The 23,421-nt window shown below is 36.4% G+C and overlaps 1 protein-coding gene across 4 annotated transcripts in view; it reads right to left on the bottom strand.

The window, feature by feature from the left end:
• arnt2 (aryl-hydrocarbon receptor nuclear translocator 2) overlaps window positions 1-20,022 on the bottom strand; it is a 92,402-nt gene extending 72,380 nt beyond the window's left edge. The window contains exons 1-3 of one of the 4 annotated variants that reach the window (XM_067444967.1): window positions 19,602-20,022; window positions 3,618-3,729; window positions 1,453-1,500 (exon numbers count right to left, since the gene is read on the bottom strand). In XM_067444967.1, the coding sequence (XP_067301068.1) occupies window positions 1,453-1,500; window positions 3,618-3,729; window positions 19,602-19,632 (191 nt within the window). In that variant the 5' untranslated portion in view covers window positions 19,633-20,022. The remainder of the gene's footprint in view (window positions 1-1,452; window positions 1,501-3,617; window positions 3,730-19,601) is intronic. The other 3 variants (XM_067444958.1, XM_067444982.1, XM_067444974.1) reach the window with 3 other exon arrangements.
• Between the last annotated feature and the right edge of the window lie 3,399 nt (window positions 20,023-23,421).

Below are 23,421 nucleotides of genomic sequence, written 5' to 3'. Positions count from 1 at the left end.
GTAAAATTTTTGTGTGAAAATATCTTAAAATAACACTTTTTTTAACGTTTTATGACTGTGGCTAAAATGAAATGATTATGAACCGTATTTATTAATTTTAAATGCCTTGACTTACAGATAGTGTGTGAATATGATAATATAATAATGGACTGAGATAATGAAAAACAAGAAAAAAAGACAAACTAAACAATCTAAAGTGTCTTCAGATTGTAACCTTCAAGAATATAACCTCACTCCAACAATTATTATTTGTGTAACTTTGGTGATTATCATATATTGCAATTTATATTAAAAAAATGATGTGATTGTAATTTTTACTAGTTATTGTTTTTAATTGTATTATTGTTTATGTCTGTCTATTTAGTTTCTAATTTTCACTTAGGATTTTTGTTATTTTAGTACAATAACAAATCAAGTTAAACTTAAAATGAGAAATGTTGCGTTGGTAACTACCTAACATAAAATACGTTTATTGTATACATTTTATTTTATTATTTTATTTAATTCAGTTAATGCTACAACAACCCTGCTTAAGTCACACTTAATGTCTTAATGTCATTGAAGCATTATATACAAAAAACTGGCATTGCATTACATAAAATAGTAAAGCTAGTCTGCAAAAAATACTTTTTTGGCACCACTGTATTTAAGAAATTTGAGAGATTAAGAAAAAATGCCCCGTAATTATGTCACTTAATTAGGGACACATTTCTAGTGCACTTCATGCAACAGTATAAGTAGTATTTTTTATTATTATTAGTAGTAGTAGTAGTAGCAGTATATATGGCCATAGTATAATGTTATAATAATTATTTATTATAACATGGTAAAATAATTCTAAAATTTACAATAATGATATTTATATTAATAAATAATTTGTAATAGACATATTATGTGCTATTTTTCTTAATGATATTTGATTATGTCAATCAAAGTTCTTCGTTGACAACATAACTTTCAGTCCTAGAAATATAGTGCACATGTGGGATTGATTTTTCTGCATTATTTTATTCCAATCACTTCTTCAATTGCACCCAAAACAAAAGCAAAAAACAATATTGGTTATGAAAAACATAATGATAAAGGTTTAATGACATTTTTTATTTATTTGTATTTTAGTAAGACCACTCTTCTAAGTTGAAGAGAAATTTCTGGAGTGTTTCCTGTATCTCCAGCAGAGGTCAGTGTCTCCATTCTAATGCTACAGCTAACAGTGAAGCATCTTTACCGTCAGTCGCAGCGCAACTATGGATACAGCTCCTTTAAAAAGAACATGAACTGAAAGGAAACCATAAGTTGAGGGCAACAAAACATGAAGGATGTCTTGAAATGGCACAAACTCTGTGGCACAGCTGAAAGACATGGTCAAGCAATAGAAAATATAAAAGAAAGGACATGGTGCATGGACTAACTTGTTTGTCTGAAAGAAGCTTGCAAACGTGAAAAGTTTACCTTGAAAATTTGCTGGGTCCCTCTCCGTCCTCGTCATCAAATTCCATCCTGAAAAAAAAAACAATATGAATTTAAATGTGTATATCACTGTTGCATAGCAAAGCTGATTTTGTGGTATACATTCAACCTAGAACAAGAAAAAAACGAAATCTAAATCAATAAAAGAAAATACATGCAGTTGATACAACAGAAAAACTGTTTCATATCCCTGCAGAGAATCAAACAATAGAACAGAGAAGCTAACCAGCAAGCTAAACTCAGCAGCCAATCATAAAACGACAACAACGCAGATTATTAAACTGTAAAAATGTCAATCAACGTACTGTTGATACCTTGTCCAATTTCAGAAAGTACAACAAGGAGGTTCTGGAACCATATTTTACTTCATTTATGATGTGAATGACAACATGGCCATTTTTAATCCATTATTAATGAATTGGTATCTTATCTGACCAAGGCTTTAAGCAATAAACTATGAAATGGACTGCATTTAGGTAAATGGACTGCATTTATATAGCGCTTTTATCCAAAGCGCTTTACATTTTTGCCTCACATTCACCCATTCATACACCGACGGCGATGTCAGCCATGTAAGGCGCCATCCAGCTCGTCGGGAGCAGCTGGGTTAGGTGTCTTGCTCATGGACACTTCGACACTTGGACAAGTGGAACCGGGGATTGAACCACCAACCTTCTAGTTTGTAGACAACCTACATGAACCACTGAGCCACTGCCACCCCAATGCATTTCAAATTTGAGAGAGGTTTTATAAAGTAGCACAATCTCAGAACAAAACCTGTCTGATGTTGTTGTGTAGGCAGGTGAAGTGTTTTTTTTCTATGGAAACCACGTCATCATGTTAGTGGGCAATATTCATGTGCACCGAACTGAAAAGCACATGAATATTGTCACGAAACAGAGAGTGCCCAGTGTATGAGTATTTATTTTAAAGGCTTACATAGGCTATAAACTGAACACTTAATTCTAATCTTGAAATCACTGTCTATCAGTTTCCACAGTAGATTCACTCTTAATTGTGAAGGAGTCAGGTATTTTCATATTTGGCTATTTTGAAATGCATTGTTTCAATTAATAACCAAGCATGAGAAAAACTCTATATATAGTATATAAAAAATATATAATTTTTTTATTTGTATTTAATTTTTATCATATTTTATGTAATCACGTTCATAGTAGGCCAATTTGCAAAAATAAATATTAATTGAAGCCATAGCCTTGTGGACAAAAACTACATCATTGTCCTGTCCTAATATAGGCAATACGATTTTTATAATATTAAAACTTAAAAAAAGACCACAAGTTCTTCATTTTAGATTCAGACTAAACTGATGCACATACTACACAGTTAATAACTAAAACTCTGAGCAGTAGTTTAATTATTTATTCAGTGTTGCATTCTGGGAAATGTAGTCCTGTAATCACTGTTGCCTACTGAGATTAATTAAATGTGCTGCTGTTCTACAGTTAATTGTGTAGCTATACAATGAGCCCTATAAGTGTATAATATTCTCTAATACTAAATTAGATTTGGGAGCAATTCATAATATTCAAATCTCCATATACGTAGGCCTAATGAACTAATGAATGCAGTGTAAAATTGGTTAATATTCTGAAAAATATGAGAAATGTTATGCTAATGAAATATTTAAAAATACATGCAGCTCAATAACGCCCGTAATTGAGACCCATGAAGGCACATGAGTAAATGAAATTATGCTTTTTATTTCCTTTCATTAACACTGAACACCTCTTCAATGATGAAAAATCACGCAAATAAAAATGAGTCCTTCTTGATAATTGGCACTAGGACAAATAATAATTTCATTAGCGCATTAAAGATGCATTCACATTTTCACATTAAAAAAGTGCATGCAATGTGTAACTTTCATATTAAAGCTTGCATTACACATTTAATTATATTCAATAAGAAATTGCAAACATAGATTAAAAAAATTATATATATACACACACATATATATAAAATAATAATAGGGGAAATTCAGAATGTGGGTATATAGCTGTTGATGCATATATTTCTCTCTCTTTCTCTCTCTCTTTCTCTCTCTCTCTCTCTTACACATTATGATCTATTGATTGATGATTGATATATTCTATAGATTTTTCTAAAAAAAGGTAAATACTCGCCCCGTTGATCTCCGCTTGCCCCCGCGTCCTGGCATGGCGCCCGCCATCCTGACCTGGCCCGCGCCCACAGCGCCTGGCATGGCTACCGAACCCGGCAGATCCGTGCCCATTTCTGAAAAGGCCAAAAAACATCTTCACATACATTCTGCTGGTGTATAAATTCAACAAACTGTTGTCATGTTAGGTTAAGCATATGAAATGAACCCACAAATAAAATAAACTGTTGTGACTGGACCGATCAAGCACACAATCTTTACAATTTGTTCTCCTTAAAGGTGGGGTAAGTGTTATTTCAAAACCGTTTTACAAAACTGACTTGGACCGAGTGCAATAACAAACTTGTAGCCAATCAGCAGGTAATGGGCATGTCTAATAATGATGGTGAGAAGAGGGCGCGTAACTTACATTCTAGCTCTGTGAGTATATTTCTGAGTATATTTTGGTCAACACCAATTTGTTGTTTTGCCTAATTTTTATGTTAGATTTTGTTTAGTTTTTTGCACACATTAAGTGTCTGTAAAACGAAATTATTTTAATATATTCAATATTTTGATAGTGTATTTCTATATGTTTTGATAATAAAATAAAATGTTTTCTTACTTGCAAATCAATACATATTATGTAGTCTTCAATGTTGTCCCTGCAATAACTTTTTGCAAATGAACTGCAACAATGGAGCACCGAACTTCATAATGCGGCAACACAATTTTTATTTTATTTTATCCAGCGTTTAGTTGATCTGGTATGCGCTCATGCATCAGTTGCAAACACAACAGTGGTCTTCTTCCACAAGGGGGTGGAACAACACACTCGTCTCGCAGACATGCTGTAGAGTTCAACCAATCAGATGATGACTTCAAAACTCCTGCAGTGTTTCCAGATAAGTGTTGTATGCATCAAACGATCAGCCAATGGTCCGTGGGCATGACGTCTGAGACTAAGACTACGTATGTATCTGCAGCCATCGGTCTGGTTCCCATCCATCTTTGTGTGGACTCTCCATAGATGTAATGAATTTTATACTGTACAAACTGTATATTGTACCCCCTTACACTAACCCTATGCCTAAACCTACCCATCACAGAAAATGTTGTGCATTTTTATTGTTTTTTCAAGAAAAGAAAAAGAAAAGAAAAAGGTTTGTTTCCTCATGGAGACCTCAATTTAGGTCTGCACACTTAGTGTGTGCATTAAGTTTACACACACATACGAACACACAAAACCATTTTTTTTATTTGTGTTTCTGTTTCACATTGCAAGACATAAACACACAAAACAAAACATTATACCTAAACGCACTAATAAAACAGCATCAGTAACGTAACACATACCAACTCATACTAACATCTCCAACAGAAGTTGGCTGAAAAAATTAACACACACTGACATGTTCAGCACCAAATATTACAAAATCATATTAATATTTGATAAGATCTGCGTCTGCCTTCCACTTCTCCTGTATTCTAGAGCTGAGCAGAGTCTTTCAGCGAGCTCTCATTAATTCATTCATGAGGTTTACAAACTTGCACCTTATTTCCAGCCTTAATTCATATTAAGGTACAAGAATCCAAAGAGCAAATTCAGATGGGCAAAAAACTATTTAAGGTTGCCAAACTTTAAAGGAAGTGTATGTAGGCATGTGCCGATATCAATTTTTCATGTTGTGATTAATTGCTGAATCAATTGTTTTATCACGATACAACAGGTAACAAATTAATATAAGGTCTCGTTATTTAATGCATTAACTAAGCTTGAGCAATAGCTACATTTGGTACAGAAAGTATAATGTTTTTGGTAATGTTAGTTAAGAAATACTGATCATTGTTAGTTTTATCTTAGGTCCATTAAAAAGGTTATTTTGTTATTAAACAGTAACTAAGAAATTAACATTACTTAAAATAATTAATTAAAAGTATTTTTCATTGTCAATTTGGTAATAATGAATTAACATGTTAACTTGAAGTCGTATGTCTTTTGGACAAATAATCCAAAAAATTCCAATCATAAGTTTGAAAATAAATAGCCTATTCGTCACTAGTGCAGTTGCTTTTGTTTGCGGGGTTTCAGGCATAACCGCTGCATTCTGCAGTTCATCAGCACCCTCTGCTGTCACTGAGCGGCACTTCAGCAGCGCGTCTTCTTCACTGGTTCATGTGCTTCTCATTTACATCTGAGCGCGTGTTCCTTTGACGCAGAACACAGTGGTGTCGAATTACGATTAATTATTATTAATCGAATTACCGAAAATCGGCACATGCCTAAGTGTATGTAAGATTGTGGCCAAAACTGTTACTATAATCACTATCCACTCTCCCCCTCCCCCTGACTCGAGGTTGCCAGATAGGCTGCAGGATCAGCAGGAACGTTTGTATCTGCAGCTGTGGTAACTAGAGAAGATCTGGCAACCCGGGTGCGAAACACTACTGACTTTGTGATTGGTCGATAGGTGGAGGGTGGAGCTTCAGGCCAAAACACAACATGTCAACATCAACATCAGTTGAGGGCTGCAACAGCAACTTTTAAATGACAATATCCTGGCAGGACTACTGTCAGTGATATAAGTATTTGAAAGTAACATGATTTCTTAATGTCTAGTGACATATCAGGGCCATTTTATGATTAATTGAAATACATTTCTTACAGTTCCTTTAAATTCCAAATGTTAAATATTAGGTAAATCCTTTGAAAACAATGCTGTTAAATGTCTAATGGTAATTGCATTGAATTAATTCTGCTGCTAACTGAATTACCCCATAACTAGACTTTTGTTTATCAGTAGATTATGCAGGAAATTTATCTGAGAATCAAAAGGTATTTTCCTAGTCTACTTGTCTCAATAAATATCTTCAGAAGACATAAAAACTTTCAGGTGAAAAGACCAAAATCAAAGTCCTTATTCACTGCAAACTGGTTACAAGACATGGGGGAAAAAATCCTGTTTCGAATCACTGATGGTGAATGTGGTGTAACGACATATCTGAATATGTGCATGCATGAAGTATTTAGATACAGCGGTGGGATTTTCAGTGCATAAGGAGCAACTGAAAAAGTTGAACTATATTGCACACATTTTGACTACTTTATTTATGTAATGGAACCCTAATAAAGCTTACTGTATTTTATTTGAAGGCCTTTTAGTATAATTAAACATTGCCTTTAAGGTTGTGGTTGCTGTGAAATCTTTACTTAATTTTAACTTTAATTATTATTATTATTATTATCTTTACAGATTTGTATGAAGTAAATGTAAAAAAATCGCATTTTTACTATACAGAAAAAACTTTTTTTTCTTGATTATCAGTACTTTTTAAAAATTTAAATCAGTATTTTGTGGAACATTTATTTGTACATCTTTCAGTTATTATCCCATTTGCATTATGTTTTGCCCCAGAATAAAATATTATCATAAAACTAAGCATTTAAATATCATATTATTTGGAGATACAGAATTCAAGTACTTTGTTGTAGTTATAAAGATCTCATTGATTGACACTACAAGCTACCAGAATTTCCTCTTACTTTTTGGCCATATAAATATTAAAAACCACCAAATGCCCCAAACTGCTCTAAATAAAATAAAATAAAAAGATTTTTCTCCTTCTTGTGTATGAGCTCTATATTCTCACAATGATATTTTTTATTTTTATTTTAAAGAATAAATAAACTTCTATTACTTCATGTCAGGCTGTACAAGGTTCAGATGTTTTTTGGTTCTGGTCACCATATGCTGTGTAAGCTGTGTGATCATTCTTCACAATATCTCTATTGCAGTGTGGATGCCTTTGCAGAACTTTCTAAAGCTCCCTCATTTTGCCGTTGTCATTCTCTCTCAGAGAGCCCTCAGGTCAAACTCATTAATCTGTCTCATGGGATGGAGTGAAGGATAGAAGACAGATAGGATGCTGCTGTCTCACTTTAAATCACGACTCAACAGCTTACGTGCTCTTAACAGCTCTCTCTCTCTCTCATGACAGAGGTCTGTTTCCCATGCAGATCTACCCCAAAACAAAACATCTAAATGTCCATTGGGATCCTGCCTGTAAAGAGCTCTTTAGAAATGTGGATAGCACGTCTTATTTGTGTTTTGTGAGAAGGGAACTCCACAGAGACAAAAACAGGCCAAATGAGTAAATTCTTTCAATCAAAGTGCAGAGAAAATCTTCTTAGAACACCACGGCATCTTGGACCACAGCCCATCTTTGCGGATCTATGCTGTTAGATAAATTGATTCTTTGAAGGAATGATTCAAATCTGGATTATCAGTACTTGAGGTTCAGCATAGGATTGTGTGTATGCGGCAGTGTCAGTAAATTTTTTGTTTCAATAGCCAATAAGGGAGAGCTATAGTGCAAATGTCAGTATTAATACTTTTATTTTCATTGCAAACACACACACACTAAAATTTGGGGAAAAAAAGAAGAAAAAAAAAAAGAGTCATTTTGTGAAATTTGACACAACTTTAACCCAGTCTATCGACTGACATGATCCATATAAAGGTCCTTCTCAACAAATTAGCATATTGTGATAAAGTTCATTATTTTCCATAATGTAATGATAAAAATTAAACTTTCATATATTTTAGATTCATTGCACACCAACTGAAATATTTCAGGTCTTTTATTGTTTTAATACTGATGATTTTGGCATACAGCTCATGAAAACCCAAAATTCTCTCAAAAAATTAGCATATCATGAAAAGGTTCTCTAAACAAACTATTAACCTAATCATCTTAATCAACTAATTAACTCTAAACACCTGCAAAAGATTCCTGAGGCTTTTAAAAACTCCCAGCCTGGTTCATTACTCAAAACCGCAATCATGGGTAAGACTGACCCTGTCCAGAAGGCCATCATTGACACCCTCAAGCGAGAGGGTAAGACACAGAAAGACATTTCTGAACGAATAGGCTGTTCCCAGAGTGCTGTATCAAGGCACCGCAGTGGGAAGTCTGTGGGAAGGAAAAAGTGTGGCAAAAAACGCTGCACAACGAGAAGAGGTGACTGGACCCTGAGGAAGATTGTGGAGAAGGACTGATTCCAGACCTTGGGGGACCTGAGGAAGCAGTGGACTGAGACATCTGGAGTAGAAACATCTACAGCCACCGTGCACAGGCGTGTGCAGGAAATGGGCTACAGGTGCCGCATTCCCCAGGTCAAGCCACTTTTGGGCTATAGAGAAGCAGCACTGGACTGTTGCTCAGTGGTCCAAAGTTCTTTTTTCGGATGAAAGCAAATTTTGCATGTCATTCGGAAATCAAGGTGCCAGAGTCTGGAGGAAGACTGGGGAGAAGGAAATGCCAAAATGCCTGAAGTCCAGTGTCAAGTACCCACAGTCAGTGATGGTCTGGGGTGCCATGTCAGCTGCTGGTGTTGGTCCACTGTGTTTTATCAAGGGCAGGGTCAATGCAGCTAGCTATCAGGAGATTTTGGAGCACTTCATGATTCCATCTGCTGAAAAGCTTTATGGAGATGAAGATTTGGTTTTTCAGCATGACCTGGCACCTGCTCACAGTGCCAAAGCCACTGGTAAATGGTTTACTGACCATGGTATTACTGTGCTCAATTGGCCTGCCAACTCTCCTGACCTGAACCCCATAGAGAATCTGTGGGATATTGTAAAGAGAAAGTTGAGAGACACAAGACCCAACACTCTGGATGAGTTTAAGGCCGCTATCGAAGCATCCTGGGCCTCCATAACACCTCAGCAGTGCCACAGGCTGATTGCCTCCATGCCACGCCGCATTGAAGCAGTCATTTCTGCAAAAGGATTCCCGACCAAGTATTGAGTGCATAACTGAACATAATTATTTGAAGGTTGGCTTTTTTTGTAAAATGTTTTTCTTTGATGGCAGTTACATCGACTTCATAACACGTACCTCTTTTAGCGTAAAAACCCTTCAGGGAATTTTGTTTTGACAAGTTAATCTTTTCTAACATTTTGGAGCCTTTCTCTCTCCCACCACTCCACGGAAAAAAGAAGAAAAAAAAGAAGAAGAAAAAAAATCACAAAATTCAAAGTTATGCTGCCCTGTATATTATAATATAAGATGAACATAGGAAAGTTACAGCTAAATGAAAATATCGCTTGAGGTATTGACTTAAGAATGGAGTACCAAAATTTCACTATAATTTCTAAATCCCTATAAAAACAGAATAAGATAGAATAAGGCCATTCCAAATTCCAATCACAATGATGACTACAAATGAAGAATTGAAAAATAACCTGCTCAATTCAGAAGGATTGGCAACAAAATATTTAGGGTACATTTGCACAACAACGATGTGAAGAAAAAAAAAAAAAGTTTTCCCCAATCCATGAAAATGACTAAAAATGCAGTACTATGCCAGGCCAGTAGTTGGCGACATGACTTTATAAAGAAAGAATATGGGCCAGATTTACTAAACAGGGCAAGTTAGCGTGATAGGAGTGGAAAGTTCTGTGCATGATCGACTGACAACGCTGAAATTAGAACACAGACGAGTCGGATCATTTTCATAATGACCATCGCAAACAGAAACAGCCAGTTATCGTCTGGTTTAAAGCGTGCTTTTTTGGGGCGGTCAATAATGGCACAAACATCAGTAAAAAGACATGGGCAAACCTTAGTAAATTACATTGCGTGATTCATTTAAATAAATCTCCTCTCATAATTTTTTTGTCTAAAAGGAAAACTAAAAACATATGCAATAAGTTCAGCCATAAAAAAAACTCAGTCGGCGCTAATTTTCACTGCGTGCTTTTAGTAAATCCTGACAGTAGTTTTTTTAATGCCAAAGAGGGTCTGCGCTGGTTAGTAATGCGCCTATACTGAACACATAACGTGTGCGCATGAGGTCACCGTTTTCACAGACTCACATTTTTGTAGTTTACACTAAGATATAACAGTGTCGTTTTCAAAACTTGCACTTTGAAACATTTTCAAGAGTTTGCGTTTTCAGGCCCCCGAAATGCTGTTGTCATGTAAATAAACGGCCAAAAATACATAAAATATTTTCAGTTTTTAGTTGATGATGGTGTTGTCTAAAAGCCCCTTAGTTCCAAAATGATCTCCCAGCACTTAAAAGAGAGTGAAAGAGTGATTCAGTGCAGCTGAAGCAACATACTCTCAGGGTGTAAATGAGGTTTAAATGTGGCATTTTTCCATACAGAAGAGTTTCTCAATTCAGTGCTTCAGAGCAGGAACGGATCAGAAAGTAACAAGATTAAAGGAAGACTCTACAAACAATTTAATTAACATGATCAGATCCTTTTTTTATGACAGCACGAATACGTGAACAATGACTCTTCTCTTCTGGTCTTGTTAAACCGCCAAATAAAGTTCATGCTGCCAAATGTTCTAGATATTTCAGACATGACGGTCAACAGAAAAAACATTGAAAACATGCTGAAATAATGCATGTGCTTTATTCTCAATTCAAGAGCTTACAGATACTGACGAATGCTGTATTTCATACATTTTTACATCAGAACTCCAATCACTTACAAATATTTCATGCAAGAATGGACTCAGCCTTCACAACAGAATTAAATGGGCCATATAGGCTAATGGAAATTTAAAATGTTCAAGAATTCAATGAACTATGGAAGCATTCTGTAACTTTCAGAGCTATTTTTTTATTGAAAAGCATTTATTGAAACTAAGCTGAAAAAAATAAATAAAAATTGTTCTGAATCCAACTTTCTGATGTCTGCATGATAAATCAATATATTACCAAGCAATTGAGTTAGCAATGCCTACTGGGTGATCAGAAGCTTGGTTCGCCCACATAAAGAATGTAAGAGATACACATTTCAAACTTGTTTTATGAATCTGCCACAAAATGTCATGCAGCTTTACAAATAAGCTGTTCTTGATGAATGAAGCTGTTAGAAAACAATATTGTCTTTCATCGCATGAGGAATGTACACATAGAGAACAAACTCTATCCTAGCACTGCTGCACACCAAATACGAATTTAAACAAAGACTTAAACTAAAGACGTCTAAACGAACCAAGAACACCCTACAAAGTACAGAATGCTGAAGAATACCAGTTTTTTCCTCATAATACACTCAAAAAATTAACTTATGATGCTGTTCACTTTATTTAATCAATTCATCTTGATTTAACACCATTATATTAGGTTTCTGGTTCAAATGTAACTGATTCATGTTAAACTGACTTAAAACCGTTACTCTTTGACATAACTTGGTGGTTTTATTTTGAAATAACATGTTTCAATCAAGTAACCCAATCAAACAGGACTTTCACTTCCCATCATGCTTTGCAAATGGGCGGAATTTGGAGAGTAAATGTTTAAATGAAGTGCTATTTTATGCATTTCTAACGAGATGTGAAATTGGAGAGACTTTTTAATGTTTCATGTTTTGTTATGTTGGTATTTAAAAGTTTGTGTTATGTTAGTGTTTTTGACGTTACCATTGTGGTGGAGAGTAGAGCATGTGCTTGGGGTGAAGATCAGCTAATAACAAATGAAATTGTTTTAATAATAAAAAAACAACTACTTTGAGCAGGCCATGGATGTAACAACCATCTAGCCAATACAATCTTGTAAATTTAAAAGTTTTTGTAAATGTTGTAAAAAATAGCATTTCACTAAATAAAAATAATAAATTAAACTGGATTACTTGCTTTGTTTTTTTTATATTCATTTCAGAGTAATAAAACATAATAGTTTTGGACAAAATTAAGAATGTTAACCTGATTTAACTAAATGGCATTGAATTAACTTTACGTAAAAAAAATTGTGTTTACTGAAATAAACAATGTTAATTAAATTCAACATAACCCAATTACGTGGAACCTGTTGACATAAAAAAATTAAGTAAATCCAACGTATCATTTTTTTGAGTATAGGAGCTACATTGCCTAAGCCTGGGAAAACCCATACAACTTACAGCAAATTTAGATTTGCTCTGCCAGTAGTCTAGCAAAGAGCCCATTCAAACCCATTTCTAATCTGTCGAATCGCGGCACCAATCAGAAACATTGGGTGGGCTTTACACGATGATGACAGCGGAGTGACAATGAAGCAGATTTTGTACGTTACAAAAATGGATGCCACCATGGAACATCACTCGTTCGAATCAGCTATCGCGTCTGTTTTAAAGGGATACTTCACTGCTTTTTCATATTAAACTATGTTATTCCCTTAACTAAAAAGAGTTGATACATACCTTGAGTGCGTGCACTTAATCGCTCTGACGCACGGTGACATTCTGATAGCATTTAGCTTAGCCCACTAAGCCCAGTTCATTCACTCATTCTCTCATTTTTGTCAATAGGGGGGAGGGGGAGATGTGAGGAAGGATGTTTGAGTCGGGACTTTTTACTGCGCCGAGTCGAAATACTCTCAGAAGTGCTATTCCACCATACATTATAGTTCTCCTTTTTAATCCCTATTAGAAAAGCACCACGTTTTATTTTATGTCACCACACTTGATCGTTCAACTATTTGTGTAACTGTATTTAAATAGGGAAACCGTGGAGGTGTTTGGTCGCTTCTAACTTGATCTCTGTTTGGTACCATAGTGAATGAGAAATTGCATGGATTTGGTGACTTTATCCGATTTTTTGGACGACCTGTTTTCATCATCTTTTAAAAGTGACCCGTATCCGATTTTTGCATTTACACTGTACACGAGACCAGTCTGGTACACTGGTGAAGCAGCCCAAGATGTTCTTAACCGGAAAAGAAAGTAAAACGACACAATATGCAATGGACGCAAGCAAAATGATTATACGTTTTGCTTTCCGCACTTTTCCAAACATCTTTGGTTTAGGGCTGTCAAAATTGTTTAAAAATGACGTTAGAATATTCCCTCTATTAAACAAACATGAATATTCGAACATCTGGGTGCGCATTTTGTCAATGTCGCGCATTGCATCAATATAAGGACAAATGAATACAAAGAGATATAACGACTTGTACAGGTTGTCTATTTAAGTTTATACATATCTGACAACGTATTACTTACACAAAAACAAGTAAATTAACCAATGGCCAAGACCGTAGAGTGCAGATCTCTCTCTCTCTCTCTCTCTCTCTCTCTCTCTCTCTCGCCCTCATGCTCACGCTCACGCTCTCTGCGCATAACAGTTTAAATGAACAAACTTGCTGATCAAGAGTTTAGTGCAAGCTATTTAAGGTTGCGACGGTTTAAATGAACAAACTTGCTGATCAAGAGTTTAGTGCAAGCAATTTAAGGTCGCGACTCTTGTCCCAAATATAGCAGGCTTCATTCAGTGATTGAAACAAATATGATTCATATTAGTTGAAGTTTTACAGCATATTGAACGCTCTGAGCGAGCTGTGCTGTGCTAAACATGGAGCTTTTTCCTTGACATGGTATATAATCACACCAGTGGAAGCAGTGCATTTATCCTTTATTCATGCAATATCTCTTCAGTCAGTACAGTAGCCTACACTTTAGTGTTTCTGCTTAACGTTAAATAAAATGAGGCATGGTGTGCTAACTGTAGCTTACATAGATTGCATATAACTTTATCTCACGGCTCAACAATTTGACCTCCTACCGACCAAAATCCAAGATTTAGATTTTGGAGTTAAAATCTCTTTCTCTGCTGTGGTCGAGTTGGGCTCTGCACTTTCTGCCATCTTCACTGCAAGACACGTCAACTTTCAGCAGTGACTCCTGTGACCTGTCCGTGAACCCCCATGTGCGCGCGCGCTCACTAGCAAAGCAAACAGCCACGCCTCTACTACCGCGGCGGGGGAGTGGATGGCTTATGACTCGCATTTAATGGGAAATATCCGATTTGACCGCTTACATGGCAGACGCAAATACACATATCCGATTCAAATCGGATTTATTACCACATATGAGTAATGCCTGAATCAGATCTAAGGATATCGGAATTCATGCGTTTTTTTCCAGCTCACACGTTCACGTCATATCCGATCTGTGCCACATGAAAGGAAAAACAATCGGAAATTGAGTCACTTGAACCATGCAGTGTAAACAGGGCCTTAGGGTACTTTCACACTAGCACTTTTAATTCCGATCCGTTAGACTGACGTCAGACAGACATCATATGGTTCGTTTGGATGACATGAACTCGGAAGATTTTGAGATTTTCCAAATGCATCGCAATTCTCTCTCGGATTGATTTTAACAGCAAATGGTGCTCTATGCTTGTTTTTAACCACACACTCAAATGCTCGAAGAAGAGCACTGAAGAGCGCTCGGCTAAGTCTGAAGTTGCATAACAAATGACACATGTAGTATGAATTTTATATGGTTATTTTGTCATTAATCTCCAGAGTCTGTCTTTTTCAAACTATATGAATGTATGAGTATGACTGTTTATAAAGCATGCAGTGCCATCTGCTGTTAAAAAAATTATGCTATGAAAACAAGAATCACAATGTTTTCAGAAAATCTCAGAATCGATCCAGAATCATTTCTCAATTCGCGATGCATCAATTTATGGTCCCAGCCCTACAGAGAATGTATATCTGACTTCTATTCTGCTGGATTTCCGTTCTTTTAGAACATTTGTAGTACATCGCGGCAGAAAGACACAAGTGCCGATATGAGCTGACACTTTGGAGAAAAAAAAAGTTTTAAAAATCTAAATATAATAATAAGTTACATTTATATAGCGCTTTTCCAGGCACTCAAAGCATAGAAGGGGGAATCTCCTCAACCACCACCAATGTGCAGCATCCACCTGGATGATGTGACGGCAGCCATATTGCGCCAGAACGCCCACCACACACCAGCTGATTGGTGGAGAGGAGACAGAGTGATGAAGCCAATCATTATATGGGGATTATTAGGAGGCCATGATGGACAGGGGCCAGTGGGCAAATTTGGCCAGAATGCCGGGGTTACACCCCTACTCTTTATCAAAGGACATCCTGGGATTTTTAACGACGACAGAGAATCGGGACCTCGGTTTAACGTCTCTTCTGAAGGACGGTGCTATTTGACAGTACAGTGTTTTTTTCTAATATGCTTGATTTGCTGCTCCAGAAACCTCTTATTATTACCACTGTTGAAAACAGTTGTGCTGCTTTTTATTTTTTGTGATTTTTTTGGACAAACAGAAAGTTCAAAAGAACTGCATTTATTTTAAACAGTTTACATTATAAATGTATTTACTGTCACTTTTGAATAATTGAATGTGTCTGCTGAATAAAAGTATTAACTTAAAAAAATCGTACTAACCCTAAACGTTTAAACAGAGGTGTACACACATCTGTGTCACACATCAGTTGAATGCGGTATAAACAGCATAGCAAACTGTTCACAGATTTAACTTATACTGTCTCAAATTACATACATTGTATATCTCATCCCATTCTATCAAGAAAACAAAGTTAATCTTGTCAACAGGTGATTAGCATTTGCTATCTGATGGGGCACACCATATGCTCTAGAAACACACAAGTCTTTCTTGGCAATGGTACACTTCTGGTCAAGCCCTGTTATCCATCTCTCCTCTCAATAGAAAGGCTTCCTTCACAAACACAAGAGGACAGCAAACAGTCTGAACTGTTGCTAATCAACTGTGCCTGTAATCCCTATTGACAAACGGCAAATGCTATTTGTACGAAACACGTTTTTATCGCGGCCATGCTGCAACCAGGGCCTTTTGTTAAGCATTGTGAGCATAACGGTAAAAGTGCAGATGGCCTACATATTTCTTAAGCAATTGAAATAAAAGCAAGCTGACTTTAAAAAAAAAAGTGCCCTTGAGTTCAACTACAGTCATGTGACTCCAGAGCAGAATGCTCATGTGCATTCTAAAGCGTGCTTGGCAGCTCAGTGTGTCAACCAGGTGCTAATAATGCACACATTCTTTATTCATTTCACCTCATTTGCATTTACAATGAGGTGACGGGGAAGGAATTGCCCGCTGGGGGAAAAAAAAAGTGTTCATTGAAACAATGGAGTCATGGAGCGTAGTTTACTTGAACAAGAGCAAACTGAATAAATTGAGCAGCAGTAGGTTTCTGTGACATGTTTCTTTGGATTAATCACTAACCCAGTTTGCTTGATTTGTACAGTAAGTCTGTTGCATAATATTTATTCTATGGCATTCGATGTTTATTTAAATTCAGACTATTTTTATTGTATTTAAAATATTTGAATAGCTAAAGCCTCTAAATTATCAGCATAACTACTACATGCCTTCAGTCGTCTGCTTGACAGTTTATATATATATATATATATATATATATATATATATATTACACACACAAAATATACACTCAAAGGATTATTAGGAACACCTGTTCAATGTCTCATTAATCCATCTAATCAACCAATCACATGGCAGTTGCTTAAATGCATTTAGGGGTGTGGTCCTGGTCAAGACAATCTCCTGAACTCCAAACTGAATGTCAGAATGGGAAAGAAAGGTGATTTAAGCAATTTTGAGCGTGGCATGGCAGTTGGTGCCGGAGTTATTTCACAAGCTGCTCAGTTACTGAGATTTTCACACACAACCATTTCTAGGGTTTACAAAGAATGGTGTAAAAAGGGAAAAACATCCAGTATGCGGCAGTCCTGTGGGCAAAAATGTCTTGTGGATGCTAGAGGTCAGAGGAGAATGGGCCGACAGATTAAAACTGATAGAAGAGCAACTTTGACTGAGCCTCTTTGGGATGTGGTGGAACGGGAGCTTCGTGCCCTGGATGTGCATCCCACAAATCTCCCTCAACTGCAAGATGCTATCCTATCAATATGGGCCAACATTTCTAAAGAATGCTTTCAGCACATTGGTGAATCAATGCCATGTAGAATTAAGGCAGTTCTGAAGGCGAAAGGGGGTCAAACACAGTATTAGTATGGTGTTCCTAATAATCCTTTAGGTGAGTTTATATATTATATTATATAAACTTTTTTTAAAAATATATCCCTTTTAGTATAATTGCAAAAAATGTATTTTGGCTGTGATATATTTATGATATTTATAAAGTAAACATTATATTAACTTTTATATTGCTAAGAATATTTCAAGATGAACACTTACTGGATCGAAGCAACTTTGACTAACTTGATTTCTTTTTTTTTTAAATCATGTTAAAACCACAATATGTAATTTTTTTGCAGCTGCTTCCACTTTTTCCAGTCATGCATGTGTGTGTAACAGGTTATCATATTATTATGTGTTGTGTGTTGTGTGTTGGAAGTTGTAATTCTACTCACTCAGTGAGACTGCTATGAGACACTTGTTGCACACTGCAGTAAGCTAGTTTGATCTTCGGCATGGTAAAAGATGGTACTCGCGGTAAATCAAGAAAATGAGATTTAAACAGTAAGACTAACTGTATTGCGCTTGCGCTGTATAACAATGATTCGTTTTTCTGGCGACGAATATATCCAAACAGTTGTTCATCTGTCTTATATCACAAAATATATTAGCGCATCTTTGGTGTTTCCATGGTTTTGAGGGTTTGGAAATTGAGGGTAATGCCATTCAATGGTATGATGCCATTGATAACCATGTCGTGGTTAAAAACGCTTTTTAACATTCTCGGAAACATTTGTGATAATGTAAGTACACAAGTCAACAAAATATAACATTGTTCTAATGGTTTTTGGATATTTTAATCCAATAATATAAATATTCTGCCTTTAAATGAGTATCAAACATGATGAATACGCTTTTGAGGAACATTCAGTTGCTCATCTCTGTCATCGTTTTATTGCAATGCATTATGTTTTGCCCCCCAGAATAAAAAATACAGAACTTGGATAGAGCTGATAGGACAAAATTAAGCATTTAAATATTGTATTATTGGGAGGTATAGAGTGATAACTAATATTTATCTGTATTTATGTTAAGTAAGGTAAGCATTCTGTTATAAATATCTATTTGATTTGCATTATAGCTATGAGAATTATTTGACCTTTATAAATCATCAGCATCTGGACCAAATTACATATTTTTGCTCACTTTGGGCCTCTGAATAAAACTGAGGTGTTTTTTTTTTCCTCCCTCAGGGTTAATTTTATGCAGCCCTGCTAATTTAATAATTTGGCCTTGGACATCTTTTCATCCTGCTTGTTGTTCTGAGTCGCCAAACAACTATACGAAACATTCTGCCTGTGTTGACTAAAACAGACCACAGATGCCTACATATTCGTGACTCTGGTAGCACGACAGTGGTAAAAAAAAAAAAAAAAAAAAACTAAAACAGCAACAGTTTAAACTCTAGCGCCATTAAAAATTCAGACAAAATAAAAACTTCAAACAGTCATTTAGCTACGTAAACTTACATTAGCTCATGACAGTCACACAACAATCCAGTGCTCGTGTTTACATCTCGAACTGTCACTTTAGCTTTTTGTCTCATATGATTGCTACTATTTTGTAGCTATTTGTACGCGATAGTTTTGTCTGTTGACTTTTTTTATGCTTCACAGAAACATCACAATATCACTTGCTATGCTAATAATCTGTACATATGACAATAAATTTGACTATATTAGCTCCACATCTATTTTCGCAATGGAATCAACAGGCTGAGGAAGTAGTTTTGTGTGTTGTACACTCAGACTCAAAACAAAAAACCTCACGTCATCATTACAGTCCACATAAGCAATGTATCAGATTGACTAGCTGTGTATCAAGGAAATCAAAGCACGTACTGCCTTGGGAAAATGTATTCAGCATCTAATTTGCATTAGCAACAAGCCACGACAGAATAAAGCCAAATGTGATACATTTAATTCTGACGTCACAATACAGTCGCGCAATGTTCTATAGTCCCGAAAGAATAAACGTTATATGAAGGATATAGCAGTGATACAATGTAGCGTTTAAAATTCTAAATGTCGCTGTTGTTACTTGTGCAGGGGGGAGGGGGTGCTCGCGTGCGTTTAAAGCGTCGCGGTTTCTTTTGTTAAAGCGAAAACACAATATTGGGTAAAACCCCGACGGTCGGTTTCTCTTTATACACCACACACAGTATATTTAAAGGCACAACGATAAAACTGCTACTCACCCGATGGGTTTACAGCGGCGGGTGTTGCCATATTGCCTGGGTGGAAACGCAGAAATGCAGAAATGACGCACAATACGAAAATAACGCCGCACGCGATCCTCTCCGAGTGTCTCGAACGCGCAAACTCAGTTCAGCCCCGCATGTGAAGAGGTGATGGCGATCGAGCGATGCTGGGTGAGATTTGACTGCGTTTCTGTTCGTGCATGTAACAGACTCGTCTGACAAACGCAAGATGTCTGAGAGGTTGCGTGAACACCGCGAGACTTCACTGAATTAATGAATGCAGGATCCAAGCTTCGGCGCCTTTCTGCCCTCCAAGAACTTCAGACCGGGCTGCTGGAATTCACTCAAGCATCGTTGCTTAGACATCACTGATCTGAGATCCTTATAGCAAAATATAGAATGGAGTGCACGTATTATAGCTAGGCCTATGTGAGGTTTTGAGTCAAAAGTCTCTTCTCTTGTATATTGGTTTCAGACTCATAGTTCAAAACGAAACGAAAATTAGAATAATTCCAAACTAAAAGTCTAACTTCTAAAAATGTAAACTTGTTTCATAATCGTTTTATTGTTTACGTGAAAATCTATTAATTATGGGTTAGCCTAATAATTATTTTTCCATTGTGAAAATATGCCTCGTTATAGCAGTGTGTGTTCAATGAACTATATTTTTTCTTGGGCAACAATATACTGTCTAATTGTTTGTTAGTTTTGCCAAACCCTTAGGCTTGTCTTTGTAATGTAATCCAACAAAAATAAAGCCACCATGAAACATATAGCCTCTGTTTCCCTCATGTATAAAGTGTTACATGTTTGCAATTGTTTGTTTTTGTCATATCCAAAAGCATGTCAAAAAAAAAAAAAATTGTGTACTGTGCTAATTAATTGAGATTTCTTACAGCTCTTACAGGTTGTTGGCCTTGTCTGTTTCGTTGCTTCTATTACTCTCCCCTTTTTTGTAAGTCGCTTTGGATAAGCGTCTGCTAAATGTAAATGTCTTTATGTGAAATAATTTACCCAATATTTCTGTATTGCACAGTTATTAATATAGTCTAATGGTTTTGAATTTCCCCTAAAGAGTTAGTTCACTCAATATGTGAAAATTCGGTCATTAATTACTTACCCTCATGTCGTTCAACATAAGACCATTGGCCACAATGACATTTCCTCTCAAGACCCATAAAAGGCACTAAAAACGTTGTTACAAAGCCCATCTCACTATAGTGATTCTACAATCATTTTATGAAGCGACGACAATATTTTTTGCGCAAAAAACAACTAAATAATGGCTTATATCGTGAAGGCCTTGCGAGTCAAACCGACAAAGGACAAACTGCTGAAATCACATGACTTTGGCGATCTGAACTGCTGATTCGATATGCTGAAGTAAAATGCTCCAAAGCTTCATGAAACAGTGTTTTGAAATCGGCCATCACTATATAAGTCGTTATTTAGTGTTTTGTTTAGTTTTTTTGCGCACAATAAATTCTTGTCGCTTCATAAAATAATTGTAGAGCCACTGTAGTGAGATGGGCTTTGTAACGACGTCTTCAGTGCCTTTTATGGGTCTTAAGAGAGGAAATTACATTGTGGCCAATGGAGGCCTTTATGAGCCATCAGATTTCAACTAAAATATCTTTATTTTTGCTCAGGAGATGAACGGAGGTCTTATGGGTCTGGAACGGCATGAGGGGGAGTAATTAATTACAGAATTATCATTTTTTGAATAAACTAACCCTTTTAAAGGCACAATATGTAAGATTTTATTTCAATATCCAAAAACCACTTGAACAATTTTATATATTTTACTGACTTGTGTATCCCAAATAATTTATGTGTGTTGTCTATCAGTGACATCATACCTTTATTGCCCTCAAAAAAAAAAAAAAAATTAGTAGAAACCATGGAAACACCAAAGATACTTAATATATCATGTTTTATTAGACAGGTGAGCAACTTTTTGGATATATTCAGCAACAGAAAACTGATTATTGTTATATAGCTCAACACAGTTAGTCTTATTGTTTAAATCTTATTTTCTTGATTTACTACGAGTACCATGTTTTACCACGCCTAATATCAATTTAGCTAACTGCAGTATATGCAACAAGTGCCTCATAGCTGCTGAGTGAGTAGCATTATAACATTACTTTCAACACACTCAAATGTATCTTATTATGATAAAAGCAGCGCAGCGCATAAAAACAGCGCAGAGTTACCGCACACGCATGACCGGAAGAAGCGGAAGCGGCCGTTTATAAAAGCCCAGCGAAAACAAGGCGTCATCAAGCTACGCCTTTGTTTTAAATAAGCCACCTATAGCGGAGACAGAATTGCATGTGTCTTTAAAGGGCCTACTGAAGTGCCTTGAAACGTAAAGCATTATTCAATATGTTGATGTAATTTCCACTGAAACAGGAAGACAGGGCGGGACATATTGAACAGCCCCCCCCCCCCCTTTTTAAAATAGCTAATAACGTTCTGTTTATATCACGGCTCGGCCAGAGCTGCCGCTGAGCTCAGTAAAGCCACAGTTTCCTCTTAAACTCTTAGCGTTTACCATCCTAATCTCCTCCATATCGCTTTAAAATATAGCATTCTGTGCAGAATTCAAATAGATATGTTTTGTGGTCTTCGCCCTCACACGTTATGATCCGCTCTGTGCTACCGTGACTCCGGACCGGAGCAGACTGTGCACACTGCAATGGTTCGTTCGTGTGACACTAATGTGAAACCAGACTTAATTCGCCCCAATAGAAAGCATATTTACACTGTCTGAGTCATTCCCTATCCCCTAGTGCACTATGTGCTATACACCATATAGGAAATATTACATTTGTGAACCAGTGACCAATTTTAGCCGCAGCTTCAGCATCTGTTTGGATTCTACAGAGCATTTGATTGAAAAGAAGTGATGTCATCAAAATCCTTGTAAGCAGAAGTAACTGAGACTGTAAGTTTTGAATGTTTATATCTTCTAAATACGAATGTTGTCATTGTTTTGGAGCACGCTAGCTTATAGATAACATTAAAGGTGCACTATGCAACTTTCCGTCCACTGGAGGGCGCCTATTCAAAACAAATGCGTAGTTTGATGACGCAAAGTGTGAGCGCAGTATCTTGGGAGATGTGGTCTTCTCATCACAGCCGGTGGAAAATAGGACTCGGGCAGAAATCACGTTCATGCATGCGGTTATTAACGTTACTGTAGTGTAAAGCAGAGCAGGACTGAGTGTTGTGGGCCTGAGCACAGCTGCTGGAGCGATTGTTAAACAAATACCCGCCTCGTGAATACCGGGACTTTTATTATGACGGGACGGGACACAGTCGCCGGGCGCCTGCACAGATCCGCTCTTCCGGTTATGATTTTGAGGTAATGCAGCTCTGTTTATCATATTAGATACATTTAAGTGTGTTTAAAACAATGTTATGACGTTAATCCGTGCGTTCACTTGTTCACACTGCTAAGAGTAAAGCGCTCCTGCCAAACAAAAGCCGAAACCGAGGGTAGCGCAGATATGATGCAATTGACAGACGACTTGCTCAAACGCTATGCTGACATGTCCCGGTCCTTAGTTAAAATAGCAATTTTCTCACAATTTAAAAATAGTTGGAAACATCTGGGATATTGTAAGTACTCAACTGAACAAAATATATAACACTGGCCTAGTGGTTTTTGGATATTTTACTGCAAAAATACTACATAGTGCACCTTTAAGGCTTACATATTCAGACTAAAAGCCATGGGGACTTTAAATCTGTTTCGTTTTGTCACATAATCTAGTTTTTTGTAATTGAGCTAAATCATGACAGGGATCAG

The sequence above is a fragment of the Pseudorasbora parva genome, chromosome 1 (genome assembly GCF_024679245.1).
Source record: "Pseudorasbora parva isolate DD20220531a chromosome 1, ASM2467924v1, whole genome shotgun sequence".
NCBI classification, from domain to species: domain Eukaryota; kingdom Metazoa; phylum Chordata; class Actinopteri; order Cypriniformes; family Gobionidae; genus Pseudorasbora; species Pseudorasbora parva.
This window is presented reverse-complemented; position numbering and strand designations above follow the sequence as displayed.